Source organism: Rhinopithecus bieti, unplaced genomic scaffold, assembly GCF_001698545.2.
Source record: "Rhinopithecus bieti isolate Rb0 unplaced genomic scaffold, ASM169854v2 scaffold_32047, whole genome shotgun sequence".
Taxonomy (NCBI): Eukaryota; Metazoa; Chordata; class Mammalia; order Primates; family Cercopithecidae; genus Rhinopithecus; species Rhinopithecus bieti.
Window position 1 is genome coordinate 100,137 of NW_016814042.1, and position 19,529 is coordinate 119,665.

The 19,529-nt window shown below is 41.6% G+C and overlaps 1 protein-coding gene across 2 annotated transcripts in view; it reads right to left on the reverse strand.

Moving 5' to 3' along the window:
• Nucleotides 1–1,421: 1,421 nt before the first annotated feature.
• BAG4 (BAG cochaperone 4) overlaps nucleotides 1,422–19,529 on the reverse strand; it is a 37,955-nt gene continuing 19,847 nt past the window's right edge. For both annotated transcript variants that reach the window (XM_017849388.1, XM_017849387.1), the window contains 3 exons: nucleotides 6,973–7,227; nucleotides 5,731–5,985; nucleotides 1,422–4,686 (listed from right to left, as the gene is read on the reverse strand). In XM_017849388.1, the coding sequence (XP_017704877.1) occupies nucleotides 4,201–4,686; nucleotides 5,731–5,985; nucleotides 6,973–7,227 (996 nt within the window). In that variant the 3' untranslated portion in view covers nucleotides 1,422–4,200. The remainder of the gene's footprint in view (nucleotides 4,687–5,730; nucleotides 5,986–6,972; nucleotides 7,228–19,529) is intronic.

Sequence of the window (19,529 nt, forward strand, 5' to 3'; positions counted from 1 at the left end):
ACAAAACAAATAATGACAGATGATATAATTCCAGGGAAACAAGTTGTTAGGAAGAAATCAGGTTAACATATAGCTAAACTCTGCTTAGCATTTACATAGTCGGATAATGTACAATGAAACTAACCAAATAAGTATATTGAGGCCAGGTGTGGTAGCTTGGGAGGTTAAGGGGGAGGATCACTTGAGCCCAGCCAGGCATTTGGAGACCAGTGTGGGTAACATGGCAAGGACTTCATCTCTACAAAAAATTACAAAATTAGCCAGATGCGTAATCATGCCTCCCAGCTACTGGGGAGGCTGGAGGCAGGAGGATCCCTTGGGCCCAGGAATTTCCAGGCAATAGTGAGCTGACGGCGTGCCCATTGCAACTCCATCCGTGGGTGACAGAGTAAGACCCTGTCTCCAAAAAAAAAAAAATATATATTATATATATATATATAGATGGAGAGAGAGAGAGAGGACAAAGACAGAGACGGAGACCAGGAGAGAAACCTGCCGGGCACGGTGGACTCACACTGTAATCCAGCACTATTGGGAGGCCAAGGTGGGCAGATCCACGTGAGGTCAGGAGTTTGAGGCCAGCCTGGCACATGGTGAAACCCCGCCTCTACTAAAAAACAAAAATTAGCGCAGGTGTGGTGGCACACGCCTGCATTCCAGCTACTGGGAGGCTGAGGCAGGAGAATGGCTTTGACCTGGGAGGTAGAGGGTGCCAAGTGGCCGAGATCGTGCCATTGCACTCCCACGTGGGTGACAGAAGCAATGACTCCCATCTGAAAAACAACATAAAAACCAATTGAAGCTGGTTGAGGTGGCCCATGCCTAAAGTCCAGCTACCTGGGAGGCTGAGGCAGGAGGATAACTTGAGCGCAGGAGTTTAAGACCAGTAGAGCAAGACTCTGTCTCTAAAAAACAAAATTTTTGATTAACAAAAGAAAAAACTCAATTGAAAGTGGGTTGCCTTTAGAGAGGAAAAATGGGGGTGGGATCAGGAGAATGCTGCCTTTCACAGAACTGACTTTTAAACTCATAAATTCTACAAATTGAGGGTAAATGCCTCACTTTTTTAAAAAAAGAAGTAAAAAAAAGTAAAGTTGTAAAAGAAAAGCTCCATCAATGATCCATCCCCCAAAAACTTTTTTCATGCCTATTTAATCTATCTTCTTCAAAATTTTTTTAAACCTGCTACCTTTAATGGTATTATTTTAACATTAACCAACTAAAGAACTGTTTTCCAAAACCCATTTGTAAAAGCATTAAAAAAAATTCTGCACCAACATGTGGAGACCAATAATAATCCAACCCCATATACTTCATTAGGGCTTATTTGTTTAAACATTTACATTGGCATTCATACGTTGGAACACAGAGGTTATTATTTAAAAAAAAAAACAAAAAAAAAAAAAAACAAAAAAACATAGTTGTGTTTATCATGCCAGGACTGGGTAACTTTATTTCAAGACTTTGACAAAATGATCCCCAAGGTAATATAAATGTAGAGCACTTTAAAAAGTCGAGATGGCGACAATTTCAAGAAAACTTTGAATTCAATCCAAAGTCAGTATTAAGTCAAAAGTTGAACCAGTTCTACAATTATAAATACTATTTTTCCTTCTTAAGTTTCATATATTTTTCTGAGATAGATTACAACTTAGTTTTTCCTTTGATATGGTATTTGAATAATTTTAACATGATTTTAACATTTTTAAAGTTCTAAATCTATACTTATCCCTGAATATCTTATTATAGTTAAAATATAAATCCAGAGTGCACTCTTCTTACAGAATAATTCCAATAATAAATGGTAGAAGGATTCGAGAGAAATAGAAAATCACCATTAGAAACCACAGTAGTAACTGCCACAACAAGATCTGCCCAATGGATAAGTAAAAAAAAAAAATGAGCAAAGGTTTAAAGCAGAAACGGGACATTTGCATAGTCTCAGGGTATCATCCGCAAATATTCAAATAATTAACAAGGAAAAACACAGTAAGTTTACAGTAGCAAATCATAGCAGACACCACCTTAAGCATGAGTGATCAAGGTTAACAAAACCGGAAATACATTACAACATCAGGTATCCCCTGTTATGATACACTGTCACAGACTGGAAGACAGGACTTAGACATGACAGCTAAATGCAAGGCTGGGTCTTGGAACAGTAAAAGGACATTAGTGAAAAGACTGAAATCTCTACTTTTTAAACTTTCTACTTTAGTTAGTATTATATCAAGGTTAATTTCTTAATTTTGACAAATGTTCTATTGTTATGTAAGATGTTAATAAAGGCAAGGTGGGTGGTGGGCGCAGAGTATACAAAGAACTCTACTATTTTTTACAACTCTCTGTAAGTCTAAAATTATCTCAAAAGCTTAAAAAATAACTGTTAGAAAAACATTACATGTGTAGTGTATAAACGTACATATATATAATCAAGACTTCATGGAAATTGGCATCTTGGGCATCAGGTAAAAGAGTAAGTGTTCCTCTTCTGAATTTTCATTGTCTTATTGGTAACTTAGCCTTTAAGGTCTCCCCTTCTAACACTTTTAATCTCAAGTATAAATTTCATTTTCATAGAAAAGCCTTTTTTAACATTCCTATTAGGCCAAAAATAAAATCCAGAATAAAATTATCACCATATTATCTTATAAAATCACTCATCCAACCATAAGACCCAGCCCAGTATTTTTACTACATTTCTTCTCATCATCTAATATGTTGTATTGGTTTGGTTTAGTTTATGAGTGGAGAAGCTAATATATTTAGTATTATTCTAGGCCGACAGTCTAAGGGAAAAAAATTAATCACTTGGGTATCTTATGAAGAAAACAGCTGTTTTTTCCAAGAACCAATATTGTGTACTCACCTCAGACATAAAAAGTTATTTACCAAGTCTCTTCACTACAGCATAGAGCTACCCAATTAAGGCCAAAAGACCCTTTCAATATCCTTTTCTTAAATTTGGCTATAAAAATGACGTTAATATGGTAATACTGTCTTTTTTTAAATTAACAGGCAATTTTCTTATGCAATTTAGGGAATAAACATAAAATCTACCTTTAAATGAAGAAAATAATAATTTCTCCACTCTAAACTATGGCTGATTCATTCCTGAGCATGAATCCTTTTACCCTCATTGTTTTAACTATAAACTGAGCTGAAAATCTGCTCACAGGTAAACTAATATTTTAATGCGAATAATATTACCAAGTAATCATATTTTATTACTTTTTGGTAGTCATTATTTCTACTCACTGTGGCATTTAATGTTCATCGTAATCTCTCTATCACAATGCCCTCTAAGAAGAGCAATAGTGAAACATAATTACAACTTTGGGGGAAAAAAAAAAAAAACAGGTAATTTTTAAGTGGATCCTTTATCTAAATACAAATAAAAAAGCAATGAAAATGTCTGTAAAATTTTCATTTTATGTCAATGCCATTTCCAAATTCACCTTCCACTACTACCATGAACAGCAGAAGTGGTTTAAAAAATAAAAAATAAAAAACTCTAACCTAACGATCTATACAAAAAGGGAGACAATTTACTCACTACACATTGCAGTATATTCAAGTGGTGAAAAGATATAAATTCTTTCAGAACTGCCATACCATCTGGCTGTCAATATAGTCTCTTGAATAATTATATTAAACATATTACTACAAAATGTACCAAGAAGTAGAGAATAATGCTATATTTGTGAAAAACAAAACAGAATTCCAAGAAGGCTAAAGTCTAAGCTATAATTACACATGAAGTGTATTTTGAAAGCAGTTACAATATACAAAAATGGGATAAGATATCCAGATGTTTAAAAAACACATCCTGTTTGTCTCAGATTATATCCAGTTTCATCTGGTAGGTTTCTGATAAGCCTGTTACGTGAAGTGTGTTTCCCTCCTGCTGATAAGAAGCAGCTTGCAGATATCCATAAATTTTTTAAGAAGGAGTGAGTCTACTTGGCAATATTGGTAACTCCATAGTTTCCTATTACATTCATTCGTCTGAAAACTGAAAACAACTCAAGACTAAAATATTCTTCCATTCCTTTTCCAGTTTTTCAAGTATAAAATCAAAGGAAAGTTGGAATGTATTGCTTCTTGTCACCAACAGGCATTTCAAAAGGAGGGTAATTAACCAAATCAAGTGTTCTTTGGTCAAGTTAGTAACAGGCTTCCACTTTGTTCTAAATCCTTTCATAATCCTTTTTTTTCTAATTTTTCCAATATGGCCTGAATCTTACAAACAGCCTCTTTTCTGGCCTGCCGTACAGAGTCCTGGCCCCCAGTTTCAACTGAATCCAGTTCCAAAAGTTCCTTGGTTAGCATTTCTTCCAGAAGCCAGTATGCTTTGTCTGTCTTTTTTCCTACAAATTCTTCTACTTCTTGTTCAAGATACTGGACCTTCTCCAGCACATGTATGATTTTTTTAATACTCGGAGGAGTACTTTCATCTGAAGGTACACGTTCTTCAGGAAGACTGCTACTTTGATCTTGATTGTTGGGATGGTTACTGGTTGCATTACCATACAGCTGAGGCTCAGCACTATACTGGACCTGGCAATCCAAAAGATCCGAATCATCATTGTTCACTGTCCCCGAGGATTCGTACTGATGGACACTGCAAGGAAAGTTGTGCCGGTTCATACTTTGCTCTGATTGGCTATAGGGGTATGAAGAATCCTTGGAGTGGAAGAGCGAAAAGAAGAAAAGAGCTGTTTCAATGGGAATCCATCAACATCAAATTTGTTAGCCCACATCTTTCACTTGACCAGAAAGGTACATGAAAAGATTCCCTAACAATAAAATTGGACCCTCTACTTAATCATTTGCAAAAAACACAGTCCTGAGAAGATAAAAGGGAGTGTGCCGCCGGGCGCGGTGGCTGAAGCCTGTAATCCCAGCACTTTGGGAGGCCAAGACGGGTGGATCACGAGGTCAGGAGATCGAGACCATCCTGGCTAACACGGTGAAACCCCGTCTCTACTAAAAAAAAAATACAAAAAAGTAGCCCGGCGACGCGGCAGGCGCCTGTAGTCCCAGCTACTCGGGAGGCTGAGGCAGGAGAATGGCGTAAACCCAGGAGGCGGAGCTTGCAGTGAGCTGAGATCCAGCCACTGCACTCCAGCCTGGGCGGCAGAGCGAGACTCCGTCTCAAAAAAAAAAAAAAAAAAGGGAGTGTGCCCTGTCAGACAAAAGGCACCGAATTTCTGAGTTATAATGGCTGGAACCTGCCTTGTGGCAGGTCCATCACCATGAGCACCTCATAATCCATCCTGTGACCTAACCAATAAGAATTAGTTTTTCCCCTAAAAGGTTAAAAACCTCAAGCAAGATCTTGAAAAGGAAGACAGCCACAGTGATAATGTTCAAGTCTGTGGTTTAAATACAAGCTCATACTGCAGATACTTCACCTTGGTTTTGTCTTCTGTTCATAGATTATTTGAAATAGTAAAATGCAGTCTTTGCATTTAACATTTAGAATTACAACAAACAGAAAATGTGTATCTTTCTGTCTTTTAACAAAAACTATGTGAATCTAAGTCTTCTCTAAATATAAAGTTTATTTTAAAAAAAAAGGAAACCAAGCTGAGGTAAAGCTATAAATAGTCACCAACTTTTTGCAATTAGTCCCCATTTAACACAAACCAATACAGAAACTATATAAACCACGTTATGTTCTCTTAATTACACACACATGAAAGGAACAACGTTTAGGTCTCCTACCTTGGGCTGCTGGAGTGGGGGTGAAGGGGGTGACTGGGGAGAGCCACTGCTAGGCCATGGTGAAGTACTTTCAGTCATGTAGAGATTGCCAGGTGGTGCTGAGGGCGCTGACGAAGGCCATGGATAACGGCCACCCATTCCATAAGCACCAGGAGAAGCCCACGCATCCTCTTGTGGTCGTACAGTTGGTCCTGATTGTGGAACACTACGATTACCATCTCCATAAGAATAATGGGGCAGGGTCATTCCAGGGTTCTAGATTGAGAGGAAGAAATATACTAGTCATTGTTAAAAACATAATAAAAATATTCTACTACAGGCAGATTCTGAGATGCTTCCTCTCTTCTTAAAAGAGTATACATTCACTGCTACTGGACTAAACTGTAGTAACTCTAATCAGCTGCAGTAATTTCTCCAAGCCTCAAAAAGTTGGTTCCAAAGATACCAGGGGTAGATTTAATGACAATAAAACTCAGAAGGAATAAGGCCTAAAAATTCAATGGATGAAGCCCAAGTCTGTCCCATAGACACTATAAACAAATGGACTCATATGCTATAAGGAAGCACAAATAAAGACATGTTAGAACTCCTCTTGAAGTGAACAGAGAAATAAACATAGTTATTCACAGAATATTAAAAAATATGAAACTAACAGGGTGCTAAAAAAAGGCTAAGATTTGCCTGGCGCGATGGCTCATGGCTGTAATCCCAGCACTTTGGGAGGCTGAGGTGGGCAGATCACAAGGTCAGGAGATCAAGACCATCCTGGCCAACATGGTGAAACCCTATCTCTACTAAAAATACAAAAATTAGCTGGGCGTGGTGGCGTGTGCTTGTAATCCCAGCTACTTGGGAGGCTGAGGCAGGAGAATCTCTTGAACCCAGGAGGTGGAGGTTGCAGTGAGCCGAGATCATGCCACTGCACTCCAGCCTGGCGATAGAGCAAGACTCCGTCCCAAAATTTAAAAAAAAGGCTAAGATAGGGAAACTTTCAAGCAGCAAATCTCTAAGATTACTTTCAGTATAAAAATGTATGATTATGAGATTATAACATCTAGGGTACCTTCAGCCAAAGTCCATATACTGCAATAGCTGCTTCAGATAAGAAAGGCATCAATATAAAAGACCTCCCAATCTAGAAGTGTCTTATTAAATCAGCACTAGTATGAACAGATGCCCTTCCACTGTTTACAAGAGGCAGAGACTTTGAATTCATTTTTTTCCCAACAAAAAACAACTCACCTGTGAAGCCGGATATCCTGGAACCTGCCCCCTAAGAGGGGGTGCTTCAGTCTGACAGTCCTGCTGGGGATAGATCCAACGAGAGACTGGAGTTGGGCTGTTGCCAGATGAACGGTAAGTACTTGGAACTTCTGTGGAGTAACTGGTCTGAGTATAACCAGGTGCATAATAAGCCCCTGAGTATGAGGCAGTATTTGCCCCAGGGCCTGGGGGGTATGTTGGACCATATGCTCCATTTGTATAAGAATTCAAACTCTGAAAAAAAGCAAGTTGAGAGAAAAAAAGATGAATTAGTAGAAGAGCTAAAATGCCCTAACTTAATGCCTAAACTTGAAAACTTTGAGAAGATGTTAATCACAAATGCAGGCCAGGCACAATGGCTCACGCCTGTAATCCCAGCACTTTAAGAGGCCAAAGTGGGAGAATTATTTGAGGTCAGGAGTTTCAGACCAGCCTGGGCAACATAGTGAGACCCTGTTTCTTTTTTTTTTTTTTTTTTTTTTTTTTTTGAGACGGAGTCTCGCTCTGTCGCCCGGGCTGGAGTGCAGTGGCCGGTTCTCAGCTCACTGCAAGCTCCGCCTCCCGGGTTTATGCCATTCTCCTGCCTCAGCCTCCGAGTAGCTGGGACTACAGGAGCCCGCCGCCACGGCCGGCTAGTTTTTTGTATTTTTTAGTAGAGACGGGGTTTCACCGTGTTAGCCAGGATGTGAGACCCTGTTTCTACAAAAATAAAATAAAATAATTAGAGACCCTGTTTCTACAAAAATAAAATAAAATAATTAGCCAGGCATTGCCGGGCACAGTGGCTGAAGCCTGTAATCCCAGCACTTTGGGAGGCCGAGGCGGGTGGATCACCTGAGGTCAGGAGTTCTAGACCAGCCTGGCCAAAATGGTGAAACCCCATCTCTACATCTATAAAAATTAGCCGGGCGTGGTGGCAGGTGCCTGTAATCCCAGCTACTCGGGGGGCCGAGGCAGGAGAACCGCTTGAACCCGGGAGGCAGAGGTTGCAGTGAGCCAAGATTGCTCCACTGCACTCCAGCCTGGGGGACAAGAGTGAGACTTCGTCTCCAAAAAAAATAAAATTAGCCAGGCATCATGGCGCACATCTGTAGTCCCAGCTACTCAGGAGGCTGAGGTGAGAGGATTGCTTGAGCCCAGGAGATCAAGGCTGCAGTGAGTCATGGTTGTACCACTGCACTCCAGCCTAGGCAACAGAGTGAGACTCTGTCTCAAAAAGTATATGAAAACAAAAAAATTATTTAAAAGACTATAGAGACAGATCTAGCTCTGCCATAGGCTTTGTATTTAACCTCCCCTAACTTCAGTTTCTCCATCAGGAAAATGAAGATCATAAATGTATCTTTGAGGATTACTGTCAAAATTAAATAAGATGACATATATAAAAGGTTTAGCATAGTGTCTGGCACATAGTGTGCTCAGTAAATGGTAATTATTTGCATTATCACTGTTGTTAGTATTATCATGGCTGGGTCACGACATGAACCCAGACCTGACTCCAAAGTCCAGTTCTTTGTATTATACTATCACTCTGCATCCCAAATGATACCAACGACAAACTCCTCACATATTGCTCACTGTAGTTTTAAATAACCTATTCAGACTCTTATCCACACCCAGAATCCTCAGTTTAATAATCCAAATGAGATTCAAGCTAGGCAGGCATGCTGGCTCATGCCTGTAATCCCAGCACTTTGAAAGGCTGAGAAGGGAGAATCACTTTTTCTTTTTTTGAGACAGAGTCTCACTCTGTCGCCAGGCTGGAGTGCAGTGGTGAGATCTCAGCTTACTGCAACCTCCACCCCCCAGATTAAAGTGATTCTCCTGCCTTGGCCTCCCCAGTAGCTGGGATTACAGGCGTGCTGTAATTTTTGTACTTGCAGTAGAGACGCGGTTTCACCATCTTGGCCAGGCTGGTCTTAAACTCCTGACCTCATATCCACCTGCCTCAGCCTCCCAAAGTGCTGGGATTACAGGCATGAGCCACCGCGCCTGGCCTAGAAGGGAGGATCACTCCTGAGTTACAGACCAGCCTCAGGAACATAGTCAAACCCCATCTATTTAAAAAAAAAAAAAAAAAAAAGTAATTTTTTAAAAAAGATTCAGGCTTAATGCTAAATTTAAATGATCACCTCAATGTTTTCTATTAATTTCTACTTTACCCTTTAGAAACAGTGAAAACACAGAATCAAGTTCTCCTATTCTCATCTCTATCTCTAAGACTATATAATCTTTCCCACTTCAGGTACGATGATACCCATGACCAAAGAATTCCACGCAGGATGAGGTGTAATAAACAGTCTGCAATGCATTCCCTGAGCAGAAGACCATGAACCACCACTTTGTTAAAACTACTAAGAGGCTGTTAAGGTCTTTGGGCATAAACAAAGAACTCCTTAATACATCACACACACAACTGGAGACTTAATAAAACATTATGTGACTTTTTGTACTGTTGTTCAACTTCTAGAAATCCTAAGGAAATGATTCAACTAGAGAAAAAGTTACAGGCATGAAGTTCTTCATCGCAGTATTATTTACAATCACATAAAACTGTAAACTACCTAAATGTCCTATAATAATGGAATCTTTAAGTAGATTAAAGACTATTCATTGAAAAAACTGTATTCAGCCGGGCGCGGTGGCTCAAGCCTGTAATCCCACCACTTTGGGAGGCGAGACGGGCGGATCATGAGGTCAGGAGATCGAGACCATCCTGGCTAACACGGTGAAACCCCGTCTCTACTAAAAAATACAAAAAAAAACTAGCCGGGCGAGGCAGCGGGCGCCTGTAGTCCCAGCTACTCGGGAGGCTGAGGCAGGAGAATGGCGTAAACCCGGGAGGCGGAGCTTGCAGTGAGCTGAGATCCGGCCACTGCACTCCAGCGCGGGCGACAGAGCGAGACTCCGTCTCAAAAAAAAAAAAAGAAAAGAAAAGAAAAAACTGTATTCAGTCTTCAAATTTTACTGTTATGGCCAGGCGCAGGGATTCAAGTTTATAAAAATCCCAGCATTTTGGGAAGCCAAGGTGGGAGGATTGCTTGAGCCCAGGAGTCTGAGACCAGCCTGGGCAAACAGCAAGACCTCATCTCTACAAAAAAAAAAAAAAATTAGCTGGGTGTATAGTCCTTAGCTACATGGGAGGCTGAGGCAGGAGGATTGTTTGAGTCTTGGAGTTCAATGTTACAGTGAGCTATAATCAAGTCACTGTTCTCTAGCCTGGATGACAGTAAGACCCTGTCTTCAACTAGCTAACTAAATATTTTACTGTTAGAATTGACCAGATATTTAATGATATTAAATAATTATTTTTAAGGTTTTTTTTTTCCTTTTAAGTTTTAATAATGACATTGTGGTTATGTTTTAAAAACTTCCTTATATTTTAAAGAAACATACTTAGGTATTTATAAGTGATAAAATGATATCTGAAATTGCTTCAAAATACTCCAAGGAAATACTCCAGAATAAATACAAGATGGCCATGTACTGATACCCACTGAAACCAATAGATAGGTTCATGTTAGTTTAGTGTGCTATTCTCATTGCTTTTATGTGCTTTTGTTGTTTATTTTTTTTTCTTCTTCCCTTCTCACAGGTGTTGGTTTTGTTTTTTTTGTTGTTGTTTTTCTTTAAATAGAAATGAGGTCACGCTATGTTGCCAGGCTAGTCCCAAACTTTTGGGCTGAAGTGATTCTGGCACCTCAGCCTCCCAAAGTACTGGGATTATACCACGCCCAGCCATTACTTTTTTTTTCTCCCCAAGACACCCAGGGTAGAATGCAGTGGCACAATCACGACTTACTACAGCCTCAAACTCCTGGGCTCAAGCAGTCCTCTCACCTTAGCATCCTAAGTAGCTGGGACCACAGGCATGCACCACCATGACTGGCTAATTTTTGTATTTTTTGTAGAGACAGGGTTTGGCCATGTTGCCCAGGCTTATCTGGAACCCCTAGGCTCAAGCAATCCACTCGCCTCAGCTTCCCAAAGTGCTGGGATTACAGGTGTGAGCCACCACACCTGGCCAGCCATTACTTTTGAGGCTTGAAAATTTCCTTGATTCCTGGAATTACTTCCTGGTTTTGAGATGTCTTCACGAGTTCATAGCTTCTTTTCCCAAATAACCACTGTCCTGACAGATCACGAAGCTGTCACATGCATGTTTACAAAAGAACACAGAGGCCGGGCGCGGTGGCTCAAGTCTGTAATCCCAGCACTTTGGGAGGCCGAGACGGGCGGATCACAAGGTCGGGAGATCGAGACCATCCTGGCTAACCCGGTGAAATCCCGTCTCTACTAAAAAATACAAAAAACTAGCCGGGCGAGGTGGCGGGCGCCTATAGTCCCAGCTACTCGGGAGGCTGAGGCAGGAGAATGGCGTAAACCCGGGAGGCGGAGCTTGCAGTGAGCTGAGATCTGGCCCCTGCACTCCAGCCTGGGCGACAGAGCGAGACTCCGTCTCAAAAAAAAAAAAAAAAAAAAAAAGAACACAGAATCAGAAGATTATATAACAGTCTTGCAGTTGCTAAAGATGTTTGCTAAGGATGAGCTAAAGATCCTATTTCAGAAACATGGAAAAGTTTTTAAGTCTTCATCTGAAAAGCAACTTGTGTGAAAGTTGCCAACGCCAAGATGGAGTCACCTACATCCGACCCAAAATGGATGGGGGAGGTCATGAAGGAGGGGATCTCATGCACACATGTCTGCAATAAGTATTATCACAAGGACTTTTTTTTTTTGAGACAGGGTCTCACTCTGTCACCCAGGCTAGAGTACAGTGGTACCATCGTAGCTCACTGCAGCCTAGATCTCCCAAGCTCAAGTTATCCTCCTGCCTCAGTCTCCCGAGTAGCTAGGACTATAGGTGTGAGCCACTGCACCCAGCCTATCACAGGGCTTTGTAAAAACTCACAAGAAATCCCTGTAGATAAATGTATAATCCCCATGTGATGTTTCAACAGAAAATACACATGTGCTCACCTCAAAAAGGTGTATGTCTAGACACCTTTGGGTTCTTTTAAATCCAACAACTTGTATGTTGTATCTAAAAACACTTGCACATTATTACTGTTGCTTTTAAAAAGTTACTACTAAATTATAAGTTAATCTTTTTTGAACCCACATATTAATGTAATAAATACTTTTACCTAAGGGGGAAAATGTCATGAGAAAAAGCAATCTTTATCAGTAAGATCAATCAGTGAAATCTGAAAAATTAACATCAACTTATAATTCATGACTTTGAGGAGTTTTGTCTCCCTCTTACATTAACTATAAAACTACACATGCTACTCTCCAAACTGATCTATGATGCAATCTCAATGAAAATCTCAGCTGCCTGGCCAGTTGCAGTGGCTCACGCCTGTAATCCCAGCACTTTGGGAGACCAAGGCGGGCGGATCACCTGAAGTCCGGAGTTCGAGACCAGCCTGACCAACATGGAGAAACCCCGTCTGTACTAAAAATACAAAATTAGACAGGCATGGTGGCGCATACCTGTAATCCCAGCTACTCCAGAGGCTGAGGCAGGAGAATGGCTTGAACCTGGGAGGCACAGGTTGCTGTGAGCCGAGATCGTGCCATTGCACTCCAGCCTGGGCAACAAGAGTGAAACTCCGTCTCACAAAAAAAAAAGAAAAAAAAAAAGAAAAAGAAAATCTCAGCTGCCTTTTTTGCATAAGTTGAAAAGCTGATCCTAAAATTCATATGAAAATGTAAGTGACTCAGAATAGCCAAAACCGTATGGAAGAAGACAAAGAAAAAAGATAGAGTCCATCTCTTTGGAGAGACTCACACTTACTGATTTCAAATTTTACTTCAGAGTCACAGTAATCAAAACAGTTTGGTATTGGCTTAAGGATAGACATATAGATTAATGGGGCAGAATTGAGACTCTGGAAATAAACCCTTACATGTATGATTTTTAAGAAGGGTACCAAGGCTGGGCACGGTGGCTCATGCCTGTAATTCCAGCACTTTGGGAGGCCAAGGCGAGTGGATCACTAGAGGTCAGGCGATCCAGATCAGCCTGTGCAACATGATAAAACCCCGTCTCTACTAACAATACAAAAAAATTAGCCCGGCATGGTAGCAGGTGCCTGTAATCCTAGCCACTCGGGAGGCTGAGGCAAGAATCACTTGAACCCGGGAGGCAGAGGTTTCAGTGAGCGGAGATGCGCCACTACACTCCATCTTGGGTGGCAGAGCAAGACTCTGTCTCAAAAAAAAAAAAAAAAAGGGTACCAAGATAATTCAGTGGAGAAAGCATAGTCTTTCAACAGATGATACTGATACACAACTATCCACACGTAAAGCAGTGAACTTGGGCCTTATTTTGCACCATATTGCAAAAATTAACTCAAAATGAATCATAGACTAAATGTGAGAGCTAAAACTATAAAAAATTTTAAGAAAGAGGGCCGGGCGCTGGGCCTGTAATGCCAGCACTTTGGGAGGCTGAGGCAGGTGGATCACGAGGTCAGGAGATCAAGACCATCCTCGCTAACATGGTGAAACCCTGTACTAAATATACAAAAAATTAGCCGGGCATGGTGGTGGGCGCCTGTAGTCCCAGCTACACAGGAGGCTGAGGCAGGAGAATCACTTTAATGCGGGAGGTAGAGCTTGCAGTGAGTTGAGACTGTGCCACTGCACTCCAGCCTGGGTGACAGAGCGAGACACCACCTCAAAAAAAAAAAAAAAAAAAAAAGAAAGAAAGAAAGAAATCACAGGAGTAAATCTTTATGATCTTTGGTTAAAGTCTTCTTAGATAAGACATCAAAAGCAGGAGCAACAAAAGATAGAAAAATTGCACTTCATCAAAATTAAAAGCTTTTGTGCTTCAAAGGACACCATCAAGAGTGTGAAAAGCCAACCCAAAGAATGGAAGAAACTATTTACAAATCATATACAGTCATGCACTGCATAACGATGTTTCAGTCAGCAGTGGACTGCATACATAACAGTGGTTCCACAGGATTATAATGGAGCCGAATAACTGTATTGCCTAGTAACAGTGTAGCTGTCATATGTGATAGCACAATGCATTACTCACCTGTTTATGGTGATGCTGGTGTAAACAAACTTGCTGTGTGCCAGTTGTATATAAGTATAACACATACAATTATATGTAATACATAATAATTGACGACGATAATTGACTGTGTTACTGGTTTATGTATTTACTACACACTACACTTGTTACCATTTTCTTAGCGTGTACTTCTTCTACTTGTACATTTTTTAAAGGTTAACCGTAAAACAGCCAGAAGGAGGTCCTTCGGGAGGTATTCCAGAACCAGGCATTATCATAAGAGATGACAGTTCCCATTTGTCTTACTGCCCCAAGATGAGGAGGTAAAAGAGAGTGATACTGATGATCCTGACCCTAGGTTGCCCTATGCTAATGTATGTTTGTGTCTTCCTTTTTAACAAAAACAGTTTTAAAAAAACAAAAACAGCCAGGTGTGGTGGCTCACGCCTTTAATCCCAGCACTTTGGGAGGCCAAGGAGGGTAGATCACGAGGTCAGGAAATTGAGACCATCCTGGCTAACATGGTGACACCCCATCTCTACTGAAAATACCAAAACTTAGCCAGGTGTGGTGGCACGCGCCTGTAGTCCCAGCTACTTGGGAGGCTGAGGCAGGAGAATTGCTTGAACCTGGGAGGCGGAGGTTGCAGTAAGCCAAGATCGCGCCACTGCACTGCAGCCTGGGCGACAGAGTGAGACTCCGTCTCAAAAACAAACACAAAACAAAACAAAAAAAACTTAAAACAGGAAAAGCTTAATAGAGTAAGGATATAAAGAAAGAAAACTTTTTTTTTTTTTGAGACGTCTGTCACCCAGGTTGGAGTGCAGTGGCGTGATCTCAGCTCATTGCAAGCTCTGCCTCCTGGATTCAGGCCATTCTCCTGCCTCAGCCTCCTGAGTAGCTGGGACTACAGGCACCTGCCACCTCACCCAGCTAATTTTTTGTATTTTTAGCAGAGATGGATTTCACTGTATTAGCCAGTATGGTCTCGATTTCCTGACCTTGTGATCTGCCCACCTTGGCCTCCCCCAAAGAGCTGGAATTACAGGCGTGAGCTACCGCGCCCAGCCCCAAGGAAACATTTTTGTACTGCTGTACAGTATGTTTGTATTTTAAGCTAAGTATTACTATAAAAGAGTCAAAGCTTTTTAAAATTTAAAAGTTTATAAGGCCCGGTGCAGTGGCTCACTCAGGTCTGTAATCCTGGCACTTTGGGGGGCTGAGGTGGACAGATCACCTGAGGTCAGGAGTTCGAGACCAGTCTGGCCAACATGATGAAACCCTGCCTCTACTAAAAATACAAAAATTAGCCAGGTGTGGTGGCACACGCCTGTAGTCCCAGCTACTAGGGAGGCTGAGGTGGGAGGATCACTTGAATCCAGGAGGTGGAGGTTGCAGTGAACCAAGATCACGCCACTGCACTCGAGTCTGGGGGACAGAGTGAGACCCTGCCTCAAAAAAATAACTTAAAATAAAATAAAGTTTATAAAGTAAAATGTTAACAGTATTTATTGAAGAAAGAAAAGTATTGTTATACAAATTTATGGTAAATTAAAGGTACAATGTTTAAAAAGCCTACAATAGTGTACAGTAATATCCTAGACCTTCACATTCACTCACCACTTACTCACTGACTCACCCAGAACAACTTCCAGTCCTGCAAGTTCCATTCATGGCAAGTGCCCCGTACAGGTGTAATATTTTGTTATCTTTTATATGTATTTTTACTGTATCTTTTCTATGTTTAGATGTGTTTAGACACACCAATACTTACCATGGTGCTACAGGTGCTTATAGTATTCAGTACAGTAACATGCTATACAGGTTTGCAGCCTAGAAGCCATAGGGTATACCATATAGCCTAGGTATATAGTAGTAAGCTGTACCATCTAGGCTTGTGAAAGTACACTCTGTTTGCACAATGACAAAATCACCTCTTGATGCATTTCTCAGAAAAATCCCCATTATTAAGCAATGCATGACTATATTTGATAAGAAACCTGTATCTAGAATATATAAAGAATGCTGAAAACTCAACAATAAAAAGACAACCCAATTTTAAAATGGTCAAAGAATCTTTTTTTTTTTTTGAGACAGAGTCTTGCTCTGTCACCCAGACTGGAGTGCAACGGTGTGATCTCATCTCAGCTCACTGTAACCTCCGCCTCCTGGGTTCAAGCAATGCTCCTGCCTCAGCTTCCCAAGTAGCTGGGATTATAAGTACCTGCCACCATGCCCAGCTAATTTTTGTATTTTTATTAGTGAAGGGGTTTCACCATGTTGCCCAGGCTGGTCTCAAACTCCAGACCTCAAGTGATCTGCCCACCTTAGCCTCCCAAAGTGCTGGGATTACAGGTGTGAGCCACCACACCAGGCCCAAAGAATCTGAATAGACATTTCTCCAAATAAGATATACAAATGGCTAATAAGCACATGAAAAAATGCTCAAATCATTAATCATCAGAGAACTGCAAATCAAAACCACAATGAAATACCACTTTGCACCCACTAAGATGGCTATAATAATTTCTTTTTTTTTGAGACGGAGTCTTGCTGTGTCACCCAGGCCGCAGTGCAGTGGCACGATCTCAGCTCACTGCAAGCTCCGCCTTCTGGGTTCATGTCATTCTCCTGCCTCAGCCTCCCAAGTAGCTGGGACTACAGGCGCCCGCCACCACGCCCAGCTAATTTTTTGTATTTTCAGTAGAGACGGGGTTTCATCATGTTAGCCAGGATGGTCTCGATCTCCTGACCTCGCAATCTGCCCGCCTTGGCCTCCCAAAGTGCTGGGATTACAGGCGTGAGCCACCATGCCCGGCCTATAATAATTTTTTTTAAAGGAAAATAAGTATTGGTAAGGATGTGGAGAAATCAGAGCCCTCATACATTGCTGATGGGAATATAAAATGGTGTAATCCCTTTGGAAAACCATTTGCCAGTTCCTCAAATTGATAAATATAGGGTTACTCTATGACCAAGCAATTCCATTTCTAGGTATAGACCCAAGATAACTAAAAACATATTTCCACAAAAAAACTTGTACATGAAGGCTGTAGCAGCATCATTTATAATAGACAAAAAGAAAGACAACCCAAATATCTATCAATTGATGAAATTTGGTATATCCTGACAACATGGAGAAGGCTGAAAACATTACATAGTGACAGAAACCAGAAACAAAAGGCCACATACTGTATGATTCCATACAAAATGTCTGGTTAGAAAATTCCTGAGAGATAAAAAGTAGATTACAGGTTGCCACAAGCTGAGGGGAGGGAAGTAATGACATTTTAAGTGCAGGGTTTCTATTCGGGGTGATGACAGTGTTCCAGAATTAGACAGTGATGATGGGTAAACTTTGTGAATATACTAAAAACCAACTGCATTGTACACTTTGAAGGGTGGATTTTGTAGTATGTGGCCAAACCACAACTATGTAACATTCAGCAATAACAATGTCTACTTCTCAATTTCAGTCACAGGGATGAGGCTGACACAAGTAAAATGAAAGTTTGTGGTAAGTACTAACATGATCTTTATTTTACATTCCATTATCTCTGATCAGCCTCATCCTGAAGTTCATATATACATGATCATTATAGGCTAGGCACACAGGCTTACACCTGTAATCCCAGTGCTTTGAGAGGCCAATTTGAGAGGGTAGCTTGAGGCTAGGGGTTTGAAACCAGCCTAGGTAACACAGAAAGACCCTGTCGCTACAAAAAAACAAATGAATTAAAAAGACATGGTGATGTGCACCTGTAGCCCCAGCTACTCAGGAGGCTAAAGTGGGAAGATCACTTGAGGCCAGGAGGTAGGGGATGCAGTGAGGTGTCATCATCACACTGTACTCCAGCCTGGGATACAAAGCAAGACCCTGTCTCAAAAAAAAAAAAAAAAAAAACAAAAGCCGGGTGCGGTGGCTCACGCCTGTAATCCCAGCACTTTTGGAAGGCTGAGACAGGTGTATCTGAGGTCAGAAGATCAAGACCATCCTGGCTAACACGGTGAAACCCCGTCTCTACTAAAATTACAAAAAATTAGCTGGGCATGGTGTGGGGTGCCTGTAGTCCCAGCTACTAGTGAGGCTCAGGCCAGAGAATAGCGTGAACCCGGGAGGCAGAGCTTGCAGTGAGCCGAGATCACACCACTGCACTCTAGCATGGGCAACAGAGCGAGACTCTGTCTCAGGGAAAAAAAAAAAAACAAACAGAAATATGGCTAGATAAAAAAAATTATGGAAATATGCAAATATGACAATTACTCCTTTGTCAGTACAACCATTTTGAAAAGTAATTTGGCTGTATCTAATAAAAATGTACACAACCTGACCGGGTGTGGTGGCTCATGCCTGTAATCCCAGCACTTTGGGAGGCCGAGGCGGGCGGACCACGAGGTCAGGAGTTCGAGACCAGCCTGGCTAACATGGTGAAACCCCATCTCTACTAAAAATACAAAAATTAGCTGGGCATGGTGGTGGGCACCTGTTAATCCCAGCTACTCGGGAGGCTGAGGCAGGAGAATCGTTTGAACCTGAGAGGCAGAGGTTGCAGTGAGCCGAGATCACGCCATTGCACTCCAGCCTAGGCGACAGGGCGAGACTCCATCTAAAAAAAAAAAATGTACACACCTACAGCCGACAATTCCATACCCCAGGGAAATTCTTATCTCATATTTATATAACAGAAAGATGAAAACCAACGATGAGCAAAAGAAGCAAGCTGCAGCAGAGTGTTTGTTAGTATGAAATCACACATATCAAGTTTAAAAACATGTAAAATAAAAGTATATAAAGTTTATGGATACATAGGCAAGTGGTAAAGGCATAAAAACACAAATGGGATCATAAATACAACTTCAGGCCGAGCACGACAGCTCACGCTTGTAAACCCAGCACTTTGGGAGGCCAAGGTGGGTGGATCACTTGAGGTCAGGAGTTTGAGACCAGCCTGGCCAACATGGTGAAACCCTATCTCTACTAAAAATCCAAAAACTGGCTGGGTGCGGTAGCTCACGCCTATAATCCCAGCACTTTGAAAGGCCAAGGCAGGCAGATCACGAGGTCAAGACATCAAGACCATACTGGCCAACATGGTGAAACCCCATCTCTACTAAAAATACAAAAATTAGCTGGGCGTAGTGGTATGTGCCTGTAGTCCCAGCTGCTCGGGAGGCTGAGGCAGGAGAATCACTTGAACCCAGGAGGCAGAGGTTGCAGTGAGCCAAGATCACGCCACTGCACTCCAGCCTGGTGACAGAGCAAGACTCCATCTCAAAAAAGAAATCAAAAAATTAGCTGGAGGCCGGGCGTGGTGGCTCAAGCCTGTAATCCCAGCACTTTGGGAGGCCGAGACGGGCGGATCATGAGGTCAGGAGATCGAGACCATCCTGGCTAATACGGTGAAACCCCGTCTCTACTAAAAAATACAAAAAACTAGCCGGGCGACGAGGCGGGCGCCTGTAGTCCCAGCTACTCGGGAGGCTGAGACAGGAGAATGGCGGG